This window comes from Panthera onca, chromosome C2 (genome assembly GCF_046562875.1).
Source record: "Panthera onca isolate mPanOnc1 chromosome C2, mPanOnc1 haplotype 2, whole genome shotgun sequence".
Classification (NCBI taxonomy): Eukaryota; Metazoa; Chordata; class Mammalia; order Carnivora; family Felidae; genus Panthera; species Panthera onca.
The window spans coordinates 149195011-149213458 of NC_138347.1; the positions used below are offsets into that span (position 1 = coordinate 149195011).

The 18448-nt window shown below is 49.5% G+C and overlaps 1 protein-coding gene across 15 annotated transcripts in view; it reads right to left on the reverse strand.

Annotated features, from left to right (window-relative positions):
• The window catches only part of TRAK1 (trafficking kinesin protein 1), a 158282-nt gene that overhangs the window by 67764 nt on the left and 72070 nt on the right, over positions 1 to 18448 (reverse strand). For all 15 annotated transcript variants that reach the window (XR_009611951.3, XR_009611949.3, XR_009611950.3 and 12 more), the window contains 2 exons: positions 8353 to 8429; positions 1886 to 2002 (listed from right to left, as the gene is read on the reverse strand). Coding sequence is in view for 12 of the 15 variants with exons in the window: in XM_060638354.3 (XP_060494337.1) it covers positions 1886 to 2002; positions 8353 to 8429 (194 nt within the window). In the remaining 3 variants the exon portion in view is untranslated. The remainder of the gene's footprint in view (positions 1 to 1885; positions 2003 to 8352; positions 8430 to 18448) is intronic.

Here is an 18448-nt window from a genome sequence, read left to right on the forward strand (position 1 = left end):
CAGAAGACCAGGCTGAGGGGCGCCTGGGTGGCTCAGTCGGTTAAGCATCCGACTTCAGCTCAGGTCATGATCTCGCGGTTTGTGGGTTTGAGCCCCGCCTCAGGCTCTGTGCTGACAGCTCAGAGCCTAGAGCCTGCTTCACGTTCTGTGTCTCCCTCTCTCTGCCACTCCCCTTCTCATGCTCTGTTTCTCTCTCAAAAATAAATAAGATTTAAAAAAAAAAGAAAAAAGACGAGGCTGACCTGGAATGCTTTAATGCCTGAGGGAAGGGGAAGTCAGGCCATGGCCATTGGGGGCAAGGAAAGCAGGGGTCAACTTTACTTCTCCAAAACACAACCACATTTGACCTTATTGTCTTTCAAAAGATGCATATCTATTTCATCATATGAAAACAATTATTAAACCCAGACAACAATAGCTGGGAACAGCTTTAATGAGGAAAAGGTCTGAATGCATCTAAGAGACACAAGTAAGGGCATCCCTTCCCATTTAGAAAGTTTCTGATAGAAAATAAAGGAGAAGAGAGGTGCCTGGGTGGCTCAGTCGGTTAAATGGCTGACTCCTGATTTCAGCTCAGGTCATGATCTCACAATTCTTGGGTTTGAGCCCCATGTTGGGCTCTGCGCTAACAGTTCTGAGCCTGCTTGGGAATCTCTCTCTCAAAAATAAATACATGTTTAAAAACAAAAACAAAAACAAAAACAAAAACAGGGGTGGCTGGGTGACTCAGTAGGTTAAGCGTCCAACTTAAGCTCAGGTCATGACCTAACAATTTGTGAGTTTGAGCCCTGTGTCAGGCTCTATGCTGACAGCTCAGAACCTAGAGCCTGCTTCAGATTCTGTGTCACCCTCTCTGTCTGTGCCTCCCCTGCTCACGCTTTGTCTCTCTCTCAAAAATAAACATTAAAAAAAGTAAAAAAAAAAAAAAAAAAAGGGAGAAGAAACCAGGAGAAGAAGAATATCAAATGCAAGTCCTCACAGCTAAAATTCCAAATTAAAAGAACAGGATAATGGAAAAGAAACTACAGGGGCGCCTGGGTGACTCAGTTGGTTGAGTGTCCGACTTTGGCACAGGTCATGATTTCATGGTTTGTGAGTTTGAGCCCCACTTCAGGCTCTGTAACAGCTTGGACCAGGGAGCCTGATATGGATTCTGTGTCTCCCTTTCTCGCCACCCCTCCCTTGCTTGTGCTCTCTCTCTCAAAAATAAACAAACAAACATTAAAAAAATAAAATTAAAAAAGAGGTACAAAGTAGGGCCTGGCTCTAACTCCTAAGCCTTGTGACACCATCTGACTCTGCAGAACTTGCCTCCTCCTGCCCACACCATGACCTTCTGGGAAACCAGTGGTACTCCTCTGAAACCCGAGTCCCTTAAGATAAACCTACTCTACCCCCACCCCTGACCACTGATACTCTTTCGCCAAGATTTGTATCATGGAAATGACAGGGTTTCTATCATGACAACAACCGGCTATTTTTTGGGTCTGTTTTACAAACACGAAATTATATTGTAGGGAAGACTGTGCGATCACTGGCCTCCTCTGCAGCACAGGCTGGCCTCCTCCTGACCGGGCTCCCCGCCAGCCTGCCCACGCCCACCCCCCTCAGGACCCCCTGCTCACTGCCGTCTTAGCCCGTGTGCACTCCTGCCACGTGCTGAGGGTCTTTCCCAGCCTATGGAGGATGCGGACTCTTGGGAGACGGGGACCATGAGGGCTGCTCCTACCCAGCTGGTGCCGTCCACACTGTCGGAAGGAGGGTCACGAACAGCAGGCGCAGCGGGAAGGCGGCTTTCTGCCTCCAGGTGGCCGCTTCGGAGCAGGCAGGTCTAGGGGGCCTGAGCCCGAGCCCACCCGGCCCGGCCTTCGCCACAGCTCCTCACCTCCTCCCTGATGTGTTCCACTTGCTCTTCCAGAAGCTCGTTCCTCTCCGTTAGTGTCTTGTTCTTCTTCAACAACGACTGGCCGATCCGAGCAGCCAGTTCTAAATCCCGCTCTTTCTATGAAAGGCAAGAGTGAGAACAGACGTTCAAAACACCTGCGCTTCCTGAAGGAGCCAAGGGCGCTGCGTGTCAACTGAGGAAAATAGGGCATTTAGAAATGCCGAAGGAATGAATCACTTGCCATCCGCATACCAGCATTCGATACCTGTTCAGAGAAGGGGGGCGCTCTGCCCACAGAACGCGCAAGAGCTACGCAGACCTCAGGCAATAGGAGAGACCCTTAAAGTCCCAGGAAAACAAGTCTCTGTTCCTACCAGAGAAACATGCTTCCAAAAACATTTCTCTGCAGCAGCTTTGGTATTTGTGAAATCCTTATAAAGCCGGTCCCTAAGTTTCCTCAGGGAGGTGCCATCAGTAAAGAGGCAGACACCGGAGGTGTTAAGAAAGTTGTAACAAATAACTTCAGGTAACTTACTTAACGGGTAAGTTCAACTCCCATTCTTGACATGACTACTTTCCTTATAAAACTGAACCAAAAGCCTATTATCTCCTGATTGGTATCCCATCTGAACAGGTGGCAAAGGCAAATGCGTACACGGCCTCGGAACAACAGCCTCCACTTAACAAAGGTCAGGTAGACTCCAGATTAGCTTTTTATAAACCGTCAGTAGGTTGAGAATCATTTTTGTAATGGCAACTGCTATTTTGCTTTAAATGAAATTCAACGGCACAAACTTGAAATACCAAAGTGAATTCCACGTGATAAGGGTATTAATTCATGTTTACGCTTTTGCTTGTCACGTATTTATGTAGGCGAGTATCCAGTCACAACCTAAGGTGCATTTCTTACAGTGGGTACCGGTCGAGTTTAACTGCTCCGGGCAAACCCTTCTCCATGACTGTAAGAGGTCAGGTTCTGCCCCAACATCCTCAGGACCCAATTCCCTCATCTGTTCTCTCATCTTAGATGGCGAGGGGAGGTGGGGTTACCCTTGGAAAAGTCTTCTAGCATTATGATTCAGAGGTGAACGATATTTTTTAAAAAAAGGAAAAAAAAGGCAGCTTTTACTTCTAACTTCTTACATCTGCACCAAATTATTCTGTGCATCAGCAGCACACCTGCCCTGCTTCTCACGGGAGTTTCACTGAAATATGAGGCAAGCGCTGGAGGTCAAAATACGGTCTGGAAGAACTCCGGATTTGACACTCTCTCTTGCACACATGGTGGTCCCTCTCCCCTTGGTCTTCGCAGTCCTAAAACCTGCAACTGTTATCACCACTGCCCCAGAAGCCAGCTGGGTGTCACATCAAGGGCCACAGATACGTCCAACTTATTCCCACAATTCGTGCCTCCTCCTGTGCCTGCCAAGGAACAAAGGGGACCAGCCCAATGAGCTGCACAATGAGCTGCCCAATGAGCTGAGACACTCCTCTCTGTGGACTTACCCACGCTGGTTACAGCGTCTTCCAAGGAGGGTCCCTAGCTCCACAGGTGTGCTCATCTGGTCCCTGGGGGAAAGGACCTCAAGGGACTGCGGGAGGGAACCTAGCTCTCCAGGCCGACTCAAAGCGAGCATTTGGTGCAGGCAGTTTCGGCCGGCTAAAACTCAGTTAAAACTGGAGTACCAGTGTCCATTTGGAAGCATGGTCTCCATGAACGTAACGCAAGTCTACTAAATCCGCCCACCGGAACAAGCTCTCACGCTGAATACCCAGCTAGCACTTCACGCCCATTGGCCGCTGTGCCGCCATCACGCGTCCATCCCGGGGCGGACTGTGCTGAGTTCCAACAAGCACAGGCATTCTGTACGCCCGGGGCCACGTCCTGTGGGCAGACCCCACGGCACACAAATCGAGCAAAAATGGTCATCATGGAGGTCCGCTGGGCAAGGCCAGCTGGAGCACCCGAAGGACGGCGAGGGCTTCCCACGGCACACAGAGGCCAGAGCTCAAGGGCAACAAGCAGGGGAAGAAAAACCAATGAGCTGTGCGCCCAGTGAAGCCCCTCGCCCTCCGCCATTACACGGCAAGCCTCAGACCCGGGGGCCTCCCTGCCCTGCAGCTGGGCGGCCCTCCCCTCATCTACACCAAACATCTCATCTTTAGAGTAACATAAAAACTCTCTGCTGGGAAAAAAAAAAAAAGACAAAAAGTAATGGTAAAAATATTTATGGATGAAATGAAAAAATTAAACAAGTTACATGGTGCCTAAAGGTTATCTAAGGGAGGGTGCCTGGCTGGCTCAGTCACTAGAGCAAGGGACTCGATCTCCGGGTTGTAGGGTCAAGCCCCACATTGGGTGTAGAGACTACTTAAAAGTTATCTAAAGGTAGTTCATCTACAAATTACAATAGGTAAAAACTTACTGTAGTAGAGCTGTGTTTTCTTTCCTAAGGGGACAGACGGGTTGGGTTTCTTCTGGAGAACCAAAGGAATGAAAGCACTCCTATTTATTACAACCCGCCGACATACGGTAAGTGTTTACTTCTAAAAACAGGAAAACATCTAGGCTATGACCACTGGGCTAAACGACAGTGAGAACGACAGGTTACAAATAAATCATTTAGGCCCTTGGAAATCAACGGTGAAGAGAGCCGGTTCCTTCCTCGGGAAATGCAGCCACGTGGAGCTCATTCCAATTGCCTGTGCTTTGCCGAAAAGGATTGTGACGTGGCTCAGCCCCTTTTGCCGGTGGCACTCGTGCTGTCTGACACAGCCCTCGGGATGGAGAGCAACAAGCCTCCCACACTGAGCAGCTGACTCATCTCATTCACCGATCTCAGGATAAAACGCATGACTAAGGGACCCTCGGAACAGCCCTCTCCAAAAGGTAAATCCGGCGGCAGGATGCCAAGGCAAGCTGCGGAATCCTCTTTCCCGTGGAGGCGAAGCAAGAGCTCCCCTCCGCCCCCCTGCCGACGGGCTGTGCTCTGGCATCCCGTGCACACCCCGCCGCCTCCCTCCCCGGCACCCTGCCCGCGGATGGCAGGCCTGCAAACCAAAGCAGATGATCAGAGGAAAGGGAACGAAAGCCAAGCCGAGCACGGTACAATTGTCACGTGACCCAGGCCGGGAGACTTTAACCCGGGAACCACCTAGTTCCAAGGAAAGGCAGTGACTCAGATGTGGCTCTTATCAGGACAAGAATGGCATTATGAATAAACCAGAGACACCCAGACCACTGCCATGGTGAGCTGCTAAAAATAAAACAGAGAAGGCACAAGAGAGCCACCTGAGGAAAGCGCCCCACAAGCCTTCTTTCCAACAACTCAGCTTTTTAAAAGGATGACGGCAGGAGACGGGCTGGGGGAGGGGAACTACTGACACCCAGTATCCGGTATCCGCACGAAGGCTGTGGTCCCCGGCCTCTTCGGAAGCAAGCCTCAGACGTTCGAGCGGAGACAAATCTCGCCCTGTGGGGGGATCACGTGGCACTCCAGCTCACGCCTGGCAGGAGCCAAGAACTGCAAGCAGTGGGCACTCACAGAGGCAGCATCCCAGAAAAAGTACGAAACAAAACGGAGGGAACTGCAAGAGGACTGCTGTGCTCACGGGGCTCGTGGGGGGGTGGGGAGGCGGGCTGTGTACAGACCACCTGGGGCCGTGGTGACGGACGGCTTCACAGGTCCCGATGAGCCAGGGAAAGATGGGGCAGGTCCCTGGCGACAAGTTCGAAGGGGTTTCAGAATGTGGTCCGTAGGTGGCTTTTGGATACCACAGTGAGGCCTCCTAAGTGTCTCCAAGTGTGGGGGGTGGGGCAAAGTGGTCAGCAGGCTTGGGATGGGGGCAGCTGCAGAGAAAAACAAAACCTCACCGCTGAGGCTCTGGGGGCCGGTGCAGCGGAGTGGCCTTGGAATGAAAAGAAAGGTCCAGACATAGCCCCCTGAGAAGACTGGAGGGCTAACAGTGGGGGGTGAGGGGCGGATGCTGGAAACACAAGGGAGTCCTGACAGCATGGCAGGACCCGGGGGGGGGGGGGGGGGGGGGGGGAAGGAATGGACACAGTGGGAAAGGTTCTGTGATGAACCATTTTCAAAAGCCAGTGGTGCCAGGGCACCTGGATGGCTCAGTCAGTTGAGCGTCCGACTTTGGCTCAGGTAATGATCTCACAGTTTGTGAGTTTGAGCCCCATATCGGGCTCTGTGCTGTCAGCACACAGCCTGCTTTGGATCCCTGTCCCCTTGTCTCTCTGCCCCTCCCCCACTTGTGCTCTCTCTCAAAAATAAAATAAACGTTACAAAACATTATGGGGCGCCTGGGTGGCTCAGTTACGTGTCCAACTTCAACTCAGGTCTTCTCTTGAGGTTCAGGAGTTTGAGCCCCACATCGATCTGTGCTGACAGCCCAGAGCCTGGAGCCTGCTTCCAATTCTGTGTCTCCCTCTCTCTCTGCCCTTCCCCTATTCGTGTTCATTCTCTCTCTCTCTCTCCCTCCCTCTCTCTCTCAAATATAAATAAACATTAAAAAAAAATAAAGAATAAAAAGTCAGTGCTGCCAACCGAGCTGGCCCCCAAGTGCCTAATGCCAGCCACTTGCCACCAGAAGGCCTTGTCACACAGCCCAAAACCTAGCATCACTTGCTTGGGCCCGAGAAGTTGGTAACTGCTGTGACATGCAGGGGGCCAAGTGCTCTCAGCTCCTGCCCACACTCAACACAGCTGGGTCCACTAGTGGGGGACCAACTGCAGGAGAAGGGGGGGGAACGAGCTGCTGGGCAGGTGAGCCCTGAGAAACTCAGGGGGGGGGGAATTCAGAGTCCAGGCTTCGGAGCAGCTATGAGAAAACTGGATATGCAGATGGGAATAAACACAGGGGAAGAGAGACATAAAAAATGGGGTAAATGAGGCGCCTAGGTGGTTCAGTCGGTTAAGTCTCCGACTTCAGCTCAGGTCACGACCTCACGGTCTGTGAGTTTGAGCCCCGTGTTGGCCTCTGTGCTGACAGCTCAGAGCCTGGATCCTGCTTCAGATTCTGTGTCTCCCTCTCTCTCTGCCCCTCCTCCACGTTCTCTCTCAAAAATAAATGTTAAAAAAAAATTTTTTTTTAATAAAAAAAAAAAAAAAGCGGGGTAAAAAGACGCCTCTAAAAACTCTGGGTCCCATCACTCCCACTCAGCCCTGTGTTCAACCTTGTCCCACGACCGGCCGAAAATGACAACCATGATTTCTGCATTTCCCACATGATTCTACTCTTTTCCTGGAGAAGGGCTAATGAATAAGAACATGACCCAAAGTCAATCCCAGTTCCAGAGCAGAAACGAGGGTCTAAGTTAGCACCTGTGCCGTTGAAGGCCTGGTAACATTTAAAGCTGGGCACTTATTCAATATATACTTTTTTTTTTTTTTTTTTAACATTTATTTATTTTTGAGACAGAGAGAGACAGAGCATGAACAGGGGAGGGTCAGAGAGAGGGAGACACAGAATCCGAAACAGGCTCCAGGCTCCGAGCTGTCAGCACAGAGCCCGACGCGGGGCTCGAACTCACAGACCGTGAGATCATGACCTGAGCCGAAGTCGGCCGCTCAACTGACTGAGCCACCCAGGCGCCCCTATACTTTTAAGAACCTACTGTGTTCTGGCCGGTCCTAGGCATGGGGGTCCACACATGCTACTCATCTGTTTGTAGAGGTGTGCACAGCACCGGGATTCTCAACTGCCAACAGAATGCTAAGGAGAAACTGAGAAAACCAGTCTCTAAAATACCAGCAACTCATCCAACCCTAAGCAAGTTTCCTATATTTTTCTTTCCATGCTGATTTTATTTCTATGCTGCATATTATTCCCTTAACCTGATGGAAGTGTTTTTTTTTTAATATATAGATATGGATAATGATGTATTTTTCTGACATTTTTAGACACCCTTAAAATATAGTAGTACAATACAGTTTAAAGGTTTTTAAAAAATCTTAAACTTTGGGGTGCCTGGGTGGGTCAGTCAGTTAAGCGTCCGACTTCGGTTCAGGTCGTGATCTCACGGTTTATGAGTTCAAGCCCCACACTGGGCTCTGCACTGACAGCCCAGAGCCTGGAGCCTGCTTCAGATTCTGTGTCTCCCTCTCTCTCTCTGCCCCAACCCCATTCATTCATTCTCTCTCTCTCTCTCTCTCTCTCTCTCTCTCAAAAATAAACATTAAAATTTTTTTTTGTAATTTAAAAAATCTTAAACTGGCTATTCTAGCAAGTAGTCCTATTTTATATCTTTAATACATTCCTTTTAAAACCTAACATACCTTGTACAAAGTTATAGCTACAAAGACTTACATAGCTACCAGTTCAAAAAGTAAAGCCATTGCATTATACCCTGAGAGGGCCCAATTCTGGTAATTCTTCACTCAGACAGACAATATGTATTCTTTAATCAATTTAATCAGTCATAAATGGCCCTTTGCCTCCCAGGAAACACTTACCTCCTCAAGAAGCCGAGTGACAGCATCTATGTCATTATACGTCTTAGTCATCTGGCCAACTCTTTCAGCACATAAAACTGCAAAAAATAAAAGTGGCAATGAAACGACAATCACAAACCGGCCAAACAAATGACCCACCAAAACAGGTGGCCCTCAAATTGTGCCTGTGGATCGGGCACAAAGGGTTGTTGGTTTTGCTGTGTTCAACCCACACTGTGCTGGGCACCATTGGATTTCATTTCCGGGGAAGAGCCCCAAGGAGGACCGAGAGAGGGGTAACTTCCAATCCTGCAAGGGTTTGACACTGTGTGTGTGTGTGTGTGTGTGTGTGTGCGCGCGCGCACACTCACATGCACGTGCACACTTAGAGGTGACACTACAGACGAGGTGCTGGAGTGGAAAGGGGTCTGGCTGCATATAAACTCAGCAAACGGAAGTGGGTCAGCAGCACAGCCACCAATGTGTGACTTACCAGAACGAGAGGGTGTAGACCTCACTAACCATAGAGACCCAACCACATGGACAGAGTGGGATCCTTCAGAAAGCAGCTGGTGGTGCAATTATTAAATAACACTCTTAGCTGATAATGACATGATGACAAAGCTCCTCCCCTCCCCTCCCCTCAATTCTACGGCTAGGAGACCAGTTTCTACACCACGAAAACCAGGGTAGTAGATTCTTCTTTAATCAACACCAAAAAGACTATTACTGCTATACACAAATACGCACACGTACACAGAGTGATATTTCATCATATGTATAATTTACTGTGGTCATAAGAGGCTGTATGTAGGCCACTTTAGAACTGACCGTCTTTGTTCTCCTGTGGGGGGAAAAAGGTCATGTGATGAAAGAATGCTTTAGTCTGCGGAAAAACCTCAGGGTTGCTTTACTTAAATAGATGGCAGGGAATCGATTTGCAATTCGACAAACACCAAGAAGGTAGCATAGGCTTTATTCTGGGGAGGAAGGAATGAATGTAAATGGGTTGAGGACCCAAGTGTAAAAAATTATAAACTTGCCACTTTTGCAAGAAGTAACCTCATAGTAACTCTTTATAACGACGACTCTACAAAATAATTCTTGGTGAGGACTTGGCGAAGCTCTCACAATGACCCACATTCAGTAGCAGCCCAAGCAAGGCATTTGGAAATTAAGTGGGTTACTCAGCCAACCTAACACTGCTAGTAGATTCTACGATTGGAATGCAATAGGTCTCTAAATATTTTATCAAACCCAAGTAAAGATCGGCCTCGTGAATGGGCTCGGAGGAATCCGATCTGTTGGAATGATTTTCTAGCTGAAGGAGCCCCGAAATCTGGTTCCAAATCTGAAATCCTACCAGCAAGGCCTTCCGGAGCCAGGAGGCGGGGCCCCTCCCTCTGCCGCCTTCACCCTGCACTTGATGAGAGCCGAGGGGGGCGGGGGCGGGGCTCGCCTCAGGAACTCTCCTTCCTCCCCTCCAGGGGAGCTGCCTGGCTAGGGGGATTTGTAAGGGTTGGTTTACAACAGAGTTTAATTTGATGGAGGTGGAGTCCGGCTCAAATTGCTCTAAACTGTTCCCTTAGCCCTGGGTCAGGAAAAATCCCTAAGTGAAGATTCCTACGCCCCGACAGGAGTTAGTTTTCATGCTGGACAGCTGTGCTGGGCTGTGGGCGCTCAGATAAAGATGCAGGAGGCCCCCCCCTCACCGGCTCCCGGGTCGACTGGAAACAGACCCCCTTCCCCCTTCCCCACCCCCACCGCAGTCACAAAAGGCCTCTGTGCTGAAACCGGGATTATGACTGGGGGCCTGCTTAGTGCCCCCCCTTGCCTTCGAGGACCACGCCCTCTGCTGTTGGGGAGGAAAATTACACCGGGCTGCACCTTAACTAATCTGGCCCCATGTCACCCTAACACGAGAGAGCACGATTCGGCGCTGCTTTTTTTTCTCCGGGATTGTATTAATTAGAAATTACACTCACATTTTGTACGCTAATTTTTTGAACTGAGGTCACTGTAGTGAATCGTGTAGATAATCACATGCAGATGCAAGAAATAATACAGAGATCCCTTATACCCTTTACCCCGTTTCCCCGCAGGGGTAACATTTGGTAAAATGATATTCCAGCCAGGGCACGGACATTGATAAAATCCAGGAATCTGACTCCGATTTCCTCAGACTAACTGGTGCTCATCTGTGTGTGCACGTGTGCTTGCGTGCTCCTGAATGACGAACCTCTAACAATTCTATCACCTGTGTAGGTTTGTGTATCTATGACCACAAAGATCCCTCGTGTTGCCCTTGTCTGAGGCTAATCTTAAACAGCTTTAATGTACTTTAACTCTTGTCCCCATAGATGTAAACCTGGAATGGTGGGCTTTCTCTAGCATCAACCAGTCGGGCACATACTGTCACCATGCCCCCATGGTGACAGGAGGGCAGGGGTGACCATTCACATTCAGTCAGGGCTACAGGGTGAGGTAGAGACCTCCCCAAAGTCCCCAGGCCTTTGACAGCTCCCAGCTTCAGAAGTCAGAGGCATAAGTGAAAAACCACTGTTGACCCTGAGTTGTTAAGGTATGTGCACTGTTGTTCCAGTTATGTTTTTAAAAATACGTACAATTCCAACCGGGAGAAAATGTACTGATTCATAATACACAGAAAAAAAACTAGGATAGCCATAAAAATAACTGACATTTAGATGGTATTACACATTTTAATTTTTGTGCTTTAAAAAGAATTTGTTTTTGTAGTGACCATGCACTGATAGGAAAAGAATTACTTAAAATATTTTTCAGAAAATATACAGTCGACTATAGTTATAGGGTCCTGGGATCCTCCCTGATGCAACTTTTAAGAGAAATCAGTAACAGCAGCAGCAGAGAAATCAGACCCTTACTGGGCACACTTTCTATGGCCAGGCCATGTTCAATACTACTCTAATGGATTATCAATAAATGCTACAGGATAGAACTTTAACTCCATTTTACAAACGGGAACCAGAAGCCCAGAGTGGTTAAATAACTCCTCTGATGTCATACAGCTAGCAAATGGTGGATTTCAAAAAAAAAAAAAAAAAAAGGGAGGAGGGGGAGGGGGGAAGGGGTTGCAGAGGAGGGAGGGGGAGGAAGGAGGGGGGGAGGGGGAAGGGGAGGAAAGCGGAGGGGGAGGAAGGGGGAGGGGGAAGACAAAGAGGAAGACAAAGGAGAAGACAAGAGGAAGACGAAGACGAGATTCCCAGCAAGGGCAATAGTTAACATTTATAAAGTCCCTTCTATGTCTGGGATTTAAGGAGCTTTTTCCTTAAGCCTCACCACACCCCTGAAGGGTATGTGCTGTTGTGACTATTCCACAGATGAGAAAACTGTTGCCGGGAGAAGTTAAGGACCCGACTGAGGTCACAGCAAATGAGGTTGTAAGGTAAGGACTGCACCTAGGCCAATTTGGCTCCTGTCCTAACTAAGTTAGGGGGGGAACCATAAAGGATCCAAGGTCAAGGCTGAGGCTGGCACAAATCAACAATTCTTGGAAGCATAAACAGAGCAAGAAACATCTGTGGTATAGGGGAAAGATCTCTGGTGCCAGGACTCCGAGGCTTAGGTTTTCATAGGACACTCTACCAAGGTCATGAGGCCCTGGAAAAGCCCTGTAATTGTGTCTTCGGTTTCCTCTTCCAAGAAATGAGAGGGGCAGGAGTGAGAACAATGAGGTGGGAAAATAGCCAGTGAGGCCTTTAAACAGTAAGACAAGTACGGGCTGCACTTTCCAAGCAGCTTTCTAGATACTCAATGTCCAATAAACCACGGTCCTGTTTCTCTCTCCACGGGAACAGTATTCCAAATGGAGGCTCCAGTTCTGACCAAGGGAGCACTACCCAATCAATCCACTTCCACTCAAAGGATGTTCAAAAAAAAGGACAGCCATAAACCTCTACAACAACATGATAAAGGTAGGGTCCAAGTTCTAGAAAAAGAAGTATAATACACCAACAGTAGCAAAGCAGACAGAGTGGACACTTAGGACACCTCTAACAGTGTCAAACTAACGTGTACCAAACGTGCGCCAGGCTCTGTGCTGAGAAGGGCAGGAGACTAGCCCTTCCAGGACACACAGAAAACGGGCAGGTTCCCCATCAGGGCATTCCTGGGCAGGGGCCTAGGGTGTGTGAGACCTGGCAAGTCCCTTTAGGGACTCTGGACTTTAATAATGGGACAACTGAAGCCACTGGAGGGTTCTCAAAGGGGGAGTGTCTACATAAAAGCTGTATTTCAGGAACGATTCTCCCTCCAGCACAGAGAAATGGTGGGAGGTGGGGGTAGAGGTGGTCAAAGCTGTTGACAAATCCAAGGAAATTCTAAGTGGCTGCAAAAGTGGAGAGAAGTGGTCTCTTTTCTTGAGAGAGTTACGAGAGAAGACAGGGTGGGTGGTAAATCAGAAAGATAGGATCTGGGCTTCTCGCTGGGGCAGAGGGGACAAAGGCACTCCACTTCCTAGGCCTAGGGTCCCCGGGCAAGACAGGCAGGTGAGACAGAAGCTCAGAAGCATGCTGGGGCTGCCCTAGCACAGTCACTGGCGAAGGGGACAGCGGCTAAGGTCACCACGGGATCATGTGTGTGCCAGGCAGAGGGCCGTGCACAGCCCACAGCAGGAATGTCCTCCCGGGAGCTGGAGGTACTAAACTGTGGTTAGGAAGAATCCGATCTGCAGTGAGAAAAGGGTTGAGTGCCAATCCTTGGGTGGGCAGGTAGAATCATGAAGCCAAATTCGAATGAGTGGCCCCGGGGCCGGCTGAGCAGAGACAGGGAGGCCCGCACTGGGTTGTCAGCTAACTGAAGGTGCAGATCAGAAGGGAGGCGGGGTGCTCTGGCTGAAAATCAGGAATGCAAACTTGATGCAAATTAAACCGTGCTCAAAACGATTTTGAGGATAAATGCTGGCAGCCATCTTCAGCCAAGAAATCCCCAGTATCCACAGAGAGCAGGCCCTGAATAGAAATGAGTCCTTGCCTAATGCCAAGGAGATGCAGCCAAGTGAGAGGCTCGGGGGTAAAGACCTGAGGCCCAAGAGAAATCCCCACAGGGAAGAAAACAATGGGGCTGGGGACTGGGGGTGGGGGTGGGGGTGCGGTTCTCCAGGGACAGATCGGAAGTGGCCATCTGAAGGAGCCCTGGGGCAGGAGCGGGAGAAGAGGGCAGAGGCTGTGCAGGCAGTAGGGCGGCCAGAGCAGGGAGCCAGAGGCACAACTCAGGAGGCCTGACTGATGAAGTGGAGGGCAAGAAGGTCCCAGCACACAACCTGTGAACCTGTGTCTTCTCGTCACATTAACAGGCTTGACAAGACCCCCTTGACATTTTGGCCTTATCAGACTTCTCGGAGAAACTCTTGTTAGCAGCCCTCACTTCCCATTTATGTGCTGCATTTTGGTGAAATGGTTCCCCTAAAGTTATGTCAACAGTTAGCTCTCATCATTTTTCTTAATTTTTTTTTTTTACCTTTTACTTATTTTTGAGTGAGAGAGAGAGAGAGAGTGAGTGAGTGAGAGAGAGAGAGACAAAGCATGAGCAGGGGAGAGACAGAGAGTGAGGGAGACACAGAATCTGAAGCAGGCTCCAGGCTCTGAGCTGTGAGCACAGAGCCTGACGTGGGGCTCGAACTCACAAACCGCAAGATGGTGACCGGAAGTTGGACGCTTAACTGACTGAGCTACCCAGGCGCCCCTGCTCTCATCATTTCTTAACCTAATTTTGAGAACATTTCTCCTATGTCAGTTTTACATACGTATGGAGCAAATAAGTGAATGAATATTTTGCACACATAGAAATATGTGTGAGGGTGTACACGTACATAAATGCACACATATATAAAATTATACACCTATATACATAAGTGTGTGTGTATCCCAAGACCTCAGGGGACACTGCTCCCTTGTAACACTAAGACCAAGTAGCCAACATCCATGAACGGAGGGAAGATATTCACGACTGCCCATTACATTTGCACCTTTGGGTAGTTTGGCTGTGTGTTCTAGCTTATTCACAGGTCATTTCTTTAATTACCTAGAGCACTGTTTTTCAACTTTTTTTTAGAACCCGATTCTAGTCCCCTTCCCCGATAATTTCTCCTTTTATCTTCTGTACCTTAGCACTAGCTTTTTTTTTAAAGTAAATTTTATTTTCTGTAATATTTATTATAACAACCATACAATATTGAATAAACTTTCGATACGCCCAGTGGAGACAGGAGCTGGCACTCAAGTATCAGAGAAAAGCATGGTCCACAAAGCGGTGGATTATCCCCCCTCTCTCTCTCTCTGACCGGTAACAGCAGCCGTCAGTTGAAAAAGCATCCCTACATTTGGCCCCTGATCCTCCAGGAAGTAAACCTAATACCTAGTTACTGTCTGCCCTGCCCCTGGCAAGGGGTGGGAGGTTCAGAACCTGAAAGCCAAAGATGAAAAGATCCCCATGAAATTCTAAATGAGTCACCACCGCTGCTAAGTTTCCAGGCATTACAGAATAAACGTCCTTTATTTAAAGCTTTGTCTACATGCTTTAGAATTTGATTTGTCAATGCTCCACTTAAAAACCCTCACCAGCTCTGCCACTGCCCACAAGCAGCAGCCTCGATACAGAAATCATCCAGGGACCATCCATACCGGCTCCTCGCCGCCCCCATGCCCATTCTCCATCACGGCTCAGCCCTCCCTATGACACCACTCTCGGATGTCTGGCTTGGTTCCAGGTGTGCCCCCGTTTCCTTCTGCAGGGACGGTCCCTCTCCTGCTCCTCCATCTGGGGAGTTTCTGCTCCTCCCCAACGCCCGTCTTCCTGCTGGGAAGATTTCCCACGGAAGATGGCTAGCAGTCATCCAGACGGGGCAGCTTGGCAAAGCATTCTGACGAGGGGGGCATCTCTGAATGGCTGTTCTGACTCAGCCGCGGGGCCGCAATCCCTGCGTGTCGCGGCCAGACACAGGGCGGGTGGGCTAGAGGCATGGGTCTCCGAACTTTCTGGCAGCGAAACTCAGGCTCTGAAAGTCACAGGACTTGCCTGAGGTCACAGACTTTAACCGTCCCCTGGGCCTCAGGGCGCCTGGGTGGCTCAGTCGATTAAGCCTCCGACTTCCGGCTCAGGTCACGACCTCACAGTCCGTGAATTCGAGCCCCACGCTGGGCTCTGTGCTGACAGCTCAGAGCCTGCAGCCTGCTTCGGATTCTATGTCTTCCTCTCTCTCTGCCCCTTCCCTGCCTGCACTCTCTCACTCTCTCTCAAAAAAAAAAAAATTCCCCTAGGCCTCTACCCAAGAGAAATAAAAACCTATGTCCACCCAAAACTTGTACACGAATGTTCGCAGCAGCATTCCCCGTTATAAGCCAGAACGTGGAAACACACAAATGACTCTCTACTGGTGAATGGATACACGAGATGGGGTATGTCTGCGCAGTCTGTAAAAAGGAACGAAGCATTGGGGTGCCTGGGTGGCTCAACTGGCTCAGGTCATGATCTCATCGTGTGTCGCATCGAGCTCCGCGTCAGGCTTCGCACTGCCGGTTCAGAGCCCGCTTGGGATTCTCTCTCTCCCCCTCTCTTGCACACTAACACCTCTCTCTCTCTCTAAATAAAGAAACTTTCTCTAAATGAATAAATAAGTACTGATACACGCTGCAACGTGGAGGAACCTCAAAAACTTGATGCTCAGAAGCGGCCAGACACAAAAGACCATACTCTGTGGGATCCCATTCCTATTCAGTACCCGATACGGGCCGATTAGAGAGCAGGTAAGTGGCTGCTGGGGGCTGGGAGTGGGGATGGGATTAGCTGTGAACAGGGGTGAGGGAGCTCATACAGGGAGGGGATACAAATGTTCTAAAACTGAACTGTGGTGGGGGCACCTGGGTGGCTCAGTCAGTTGAGTGTCTGACTCTTGATTCTGGCTCAGGTCATGATCCCAGGGTCGTGGGATGGAGCCCTGCGTTGGGCTCCACACTAAGCACGGAGCCTGCTTAAGATATTCTCTCTCTCTCTACATCCCTCGCTACAGCATGCATGTGCACTCTCTCTCCCTCGCTCTCTAAAAGACTAAATAAATTAAACTATGATGACGGTCGTACAACTCGGAATTCACTAAAAGTCATTACACTGTCCAGTTAAAAGAGCTGAATTTTATGGCAGCAGGTTGTACCTCAAGGCTTTAAGTTAGCGAACGACACTCAAACAAGCATTCGGGGGCTACATTTACTGTACCCCAACCGCTGCCCCATGATATGGCATTGCAGAGGCACTGTCTTGTTATCTCAATCCCTGACTGAGCCTTCCTCAGACCACAGCGGGGTTCTCAGACAGCAAAACTGTTCAGGAGGAGCGATCACCCACTTCAGAATGAGCCCTGATAAAAGGCACACAAACGTACCAGTGCACCCCACAGAGACTAGGTTATTTTCAGTTAGAGAACCGTCACTAAAATGTGCTCAGATAGTACACATCTGTAGGTAAACCAAGAGCCGCCTCTCTCCGGTTTTTGAAAAGGGTGACTCTGGAGTCTCCTCCCAGGCATGACACGTCCATCCTTTTCCCAAAGGACAGCCTCAGCCCGGGCTTAGCTGTTGTCCTTCAATATCCACCTTCACAATCAGCCCAACAGCCCAAGTGGGTTAACCACTACGACCCAGAAGACACACGTTATTTGGTTTAAAAAAGAACTATTTTGACACAGCCCTTGTAGAGGGTGTGGAAGAACAGGGTGAGGACCCACCCATCAAAAATGGCTAGAGCCATAATGAATGTTCTTTTTTTTTTTTTTTTTTTTTTTTTAATGCTTATTTAGTTTTGAGAGAGAAAGAGACAGAGTGCGAGTGGGGTACGGGCAGGGAGAGGAGACAGAATCTGAAGCAGGCTCCAGGCTCTGAGCTGTCAGCACAAGAGCCCAACACAGGGCTTGAACTCACAGACTATGAGATCATGACCTGAGCCGAAGTTGGACACTTAACCAACTGGGCCATCCAGGCGCCCCACACGTAATTCTTACAAAAGTCCCATGCCCCCGCCTACCTGGGTTATGTAAGGCACATGAAGGCAGCAGAGTCTTATTTGGGGCCCAACACATAATTGGTACTCAAAAAAAGGGAAGATTTTGTATTCTCACAGACCAGTCTTGGGAAAGAAAGGCTCACGTCTAACCGACACCCCAGAGAGAGGTGAAAACATGAAACTCTGGTGGAGAGCTTATCACCCCCAAATAAGCAAATGTCCCAGAGAGTCACCTCCGTTGTCCTCCCAGCTTTTGGGGGGTGGAGGGAAGAAGCCATCTGGAAAAGGGCCATCTCAAGTCTAAAGTAACACAAAGCGATGACGAGGTGGGAGATTGCTAAGAAAGAAGCTGTGTTCAAAGGAAAGGCATCAACTGGTAAGTAGCTGTGGTCTCCAGCCGGAAGCAAACAGACACCTGGGTGAACAGGTGCTGGTTTGCCACGGCGGCCACTGAGGCGGCCTCCGGGACAGTGTGGTGGCAGAGGCCAGCCCACTACAACAGCAGTCGGTTCGGCCACTGCCTGCGCCCGCGTGGAGCCCGGTCTGCGCACTGGGAGGTGGGAGAGGGACAGCACTGCCAAGAGCAGAGACCTGATCGTACAGCTGTGGCGACATTTAACTGCTCACCAGCATCATTAACTGAAATTTTAGTGTGACTATGTTATTGGCTCAAGTCCCCTTCCGAGGTGGGCTGAGAGCAGAGCACCGTGGCAGGTTACTGAAGAGGCAGCGAAAGAGAAAGGAAATGAGTCTTGAGTATATTTGTCATGCCAGCCGCCACACTGGTCATTTTACAAACATTTACTTAAAACCAAGAACAGCTCCATGACACCAGTATGAGCCACATTTAACACACCAGACAGGGAGAGGCCAAGTGGCTTGTCCAAGGACATAACCAAGGACTTGGGCCTGGTCTATTAGAGGCCATAAACAGCCACCCCGCCCTAGACCGGAACACTCAGTGTTGATCTATGGTGGCCGTTCGTGATCAGGATATCTAAAGAGGGCTTGCTTGGTGATCGCCAATTATGACTGCTCACCACGTGCTGGCACTCTGCCAAGTGTGGGATGGCTATCATCTCCTTCA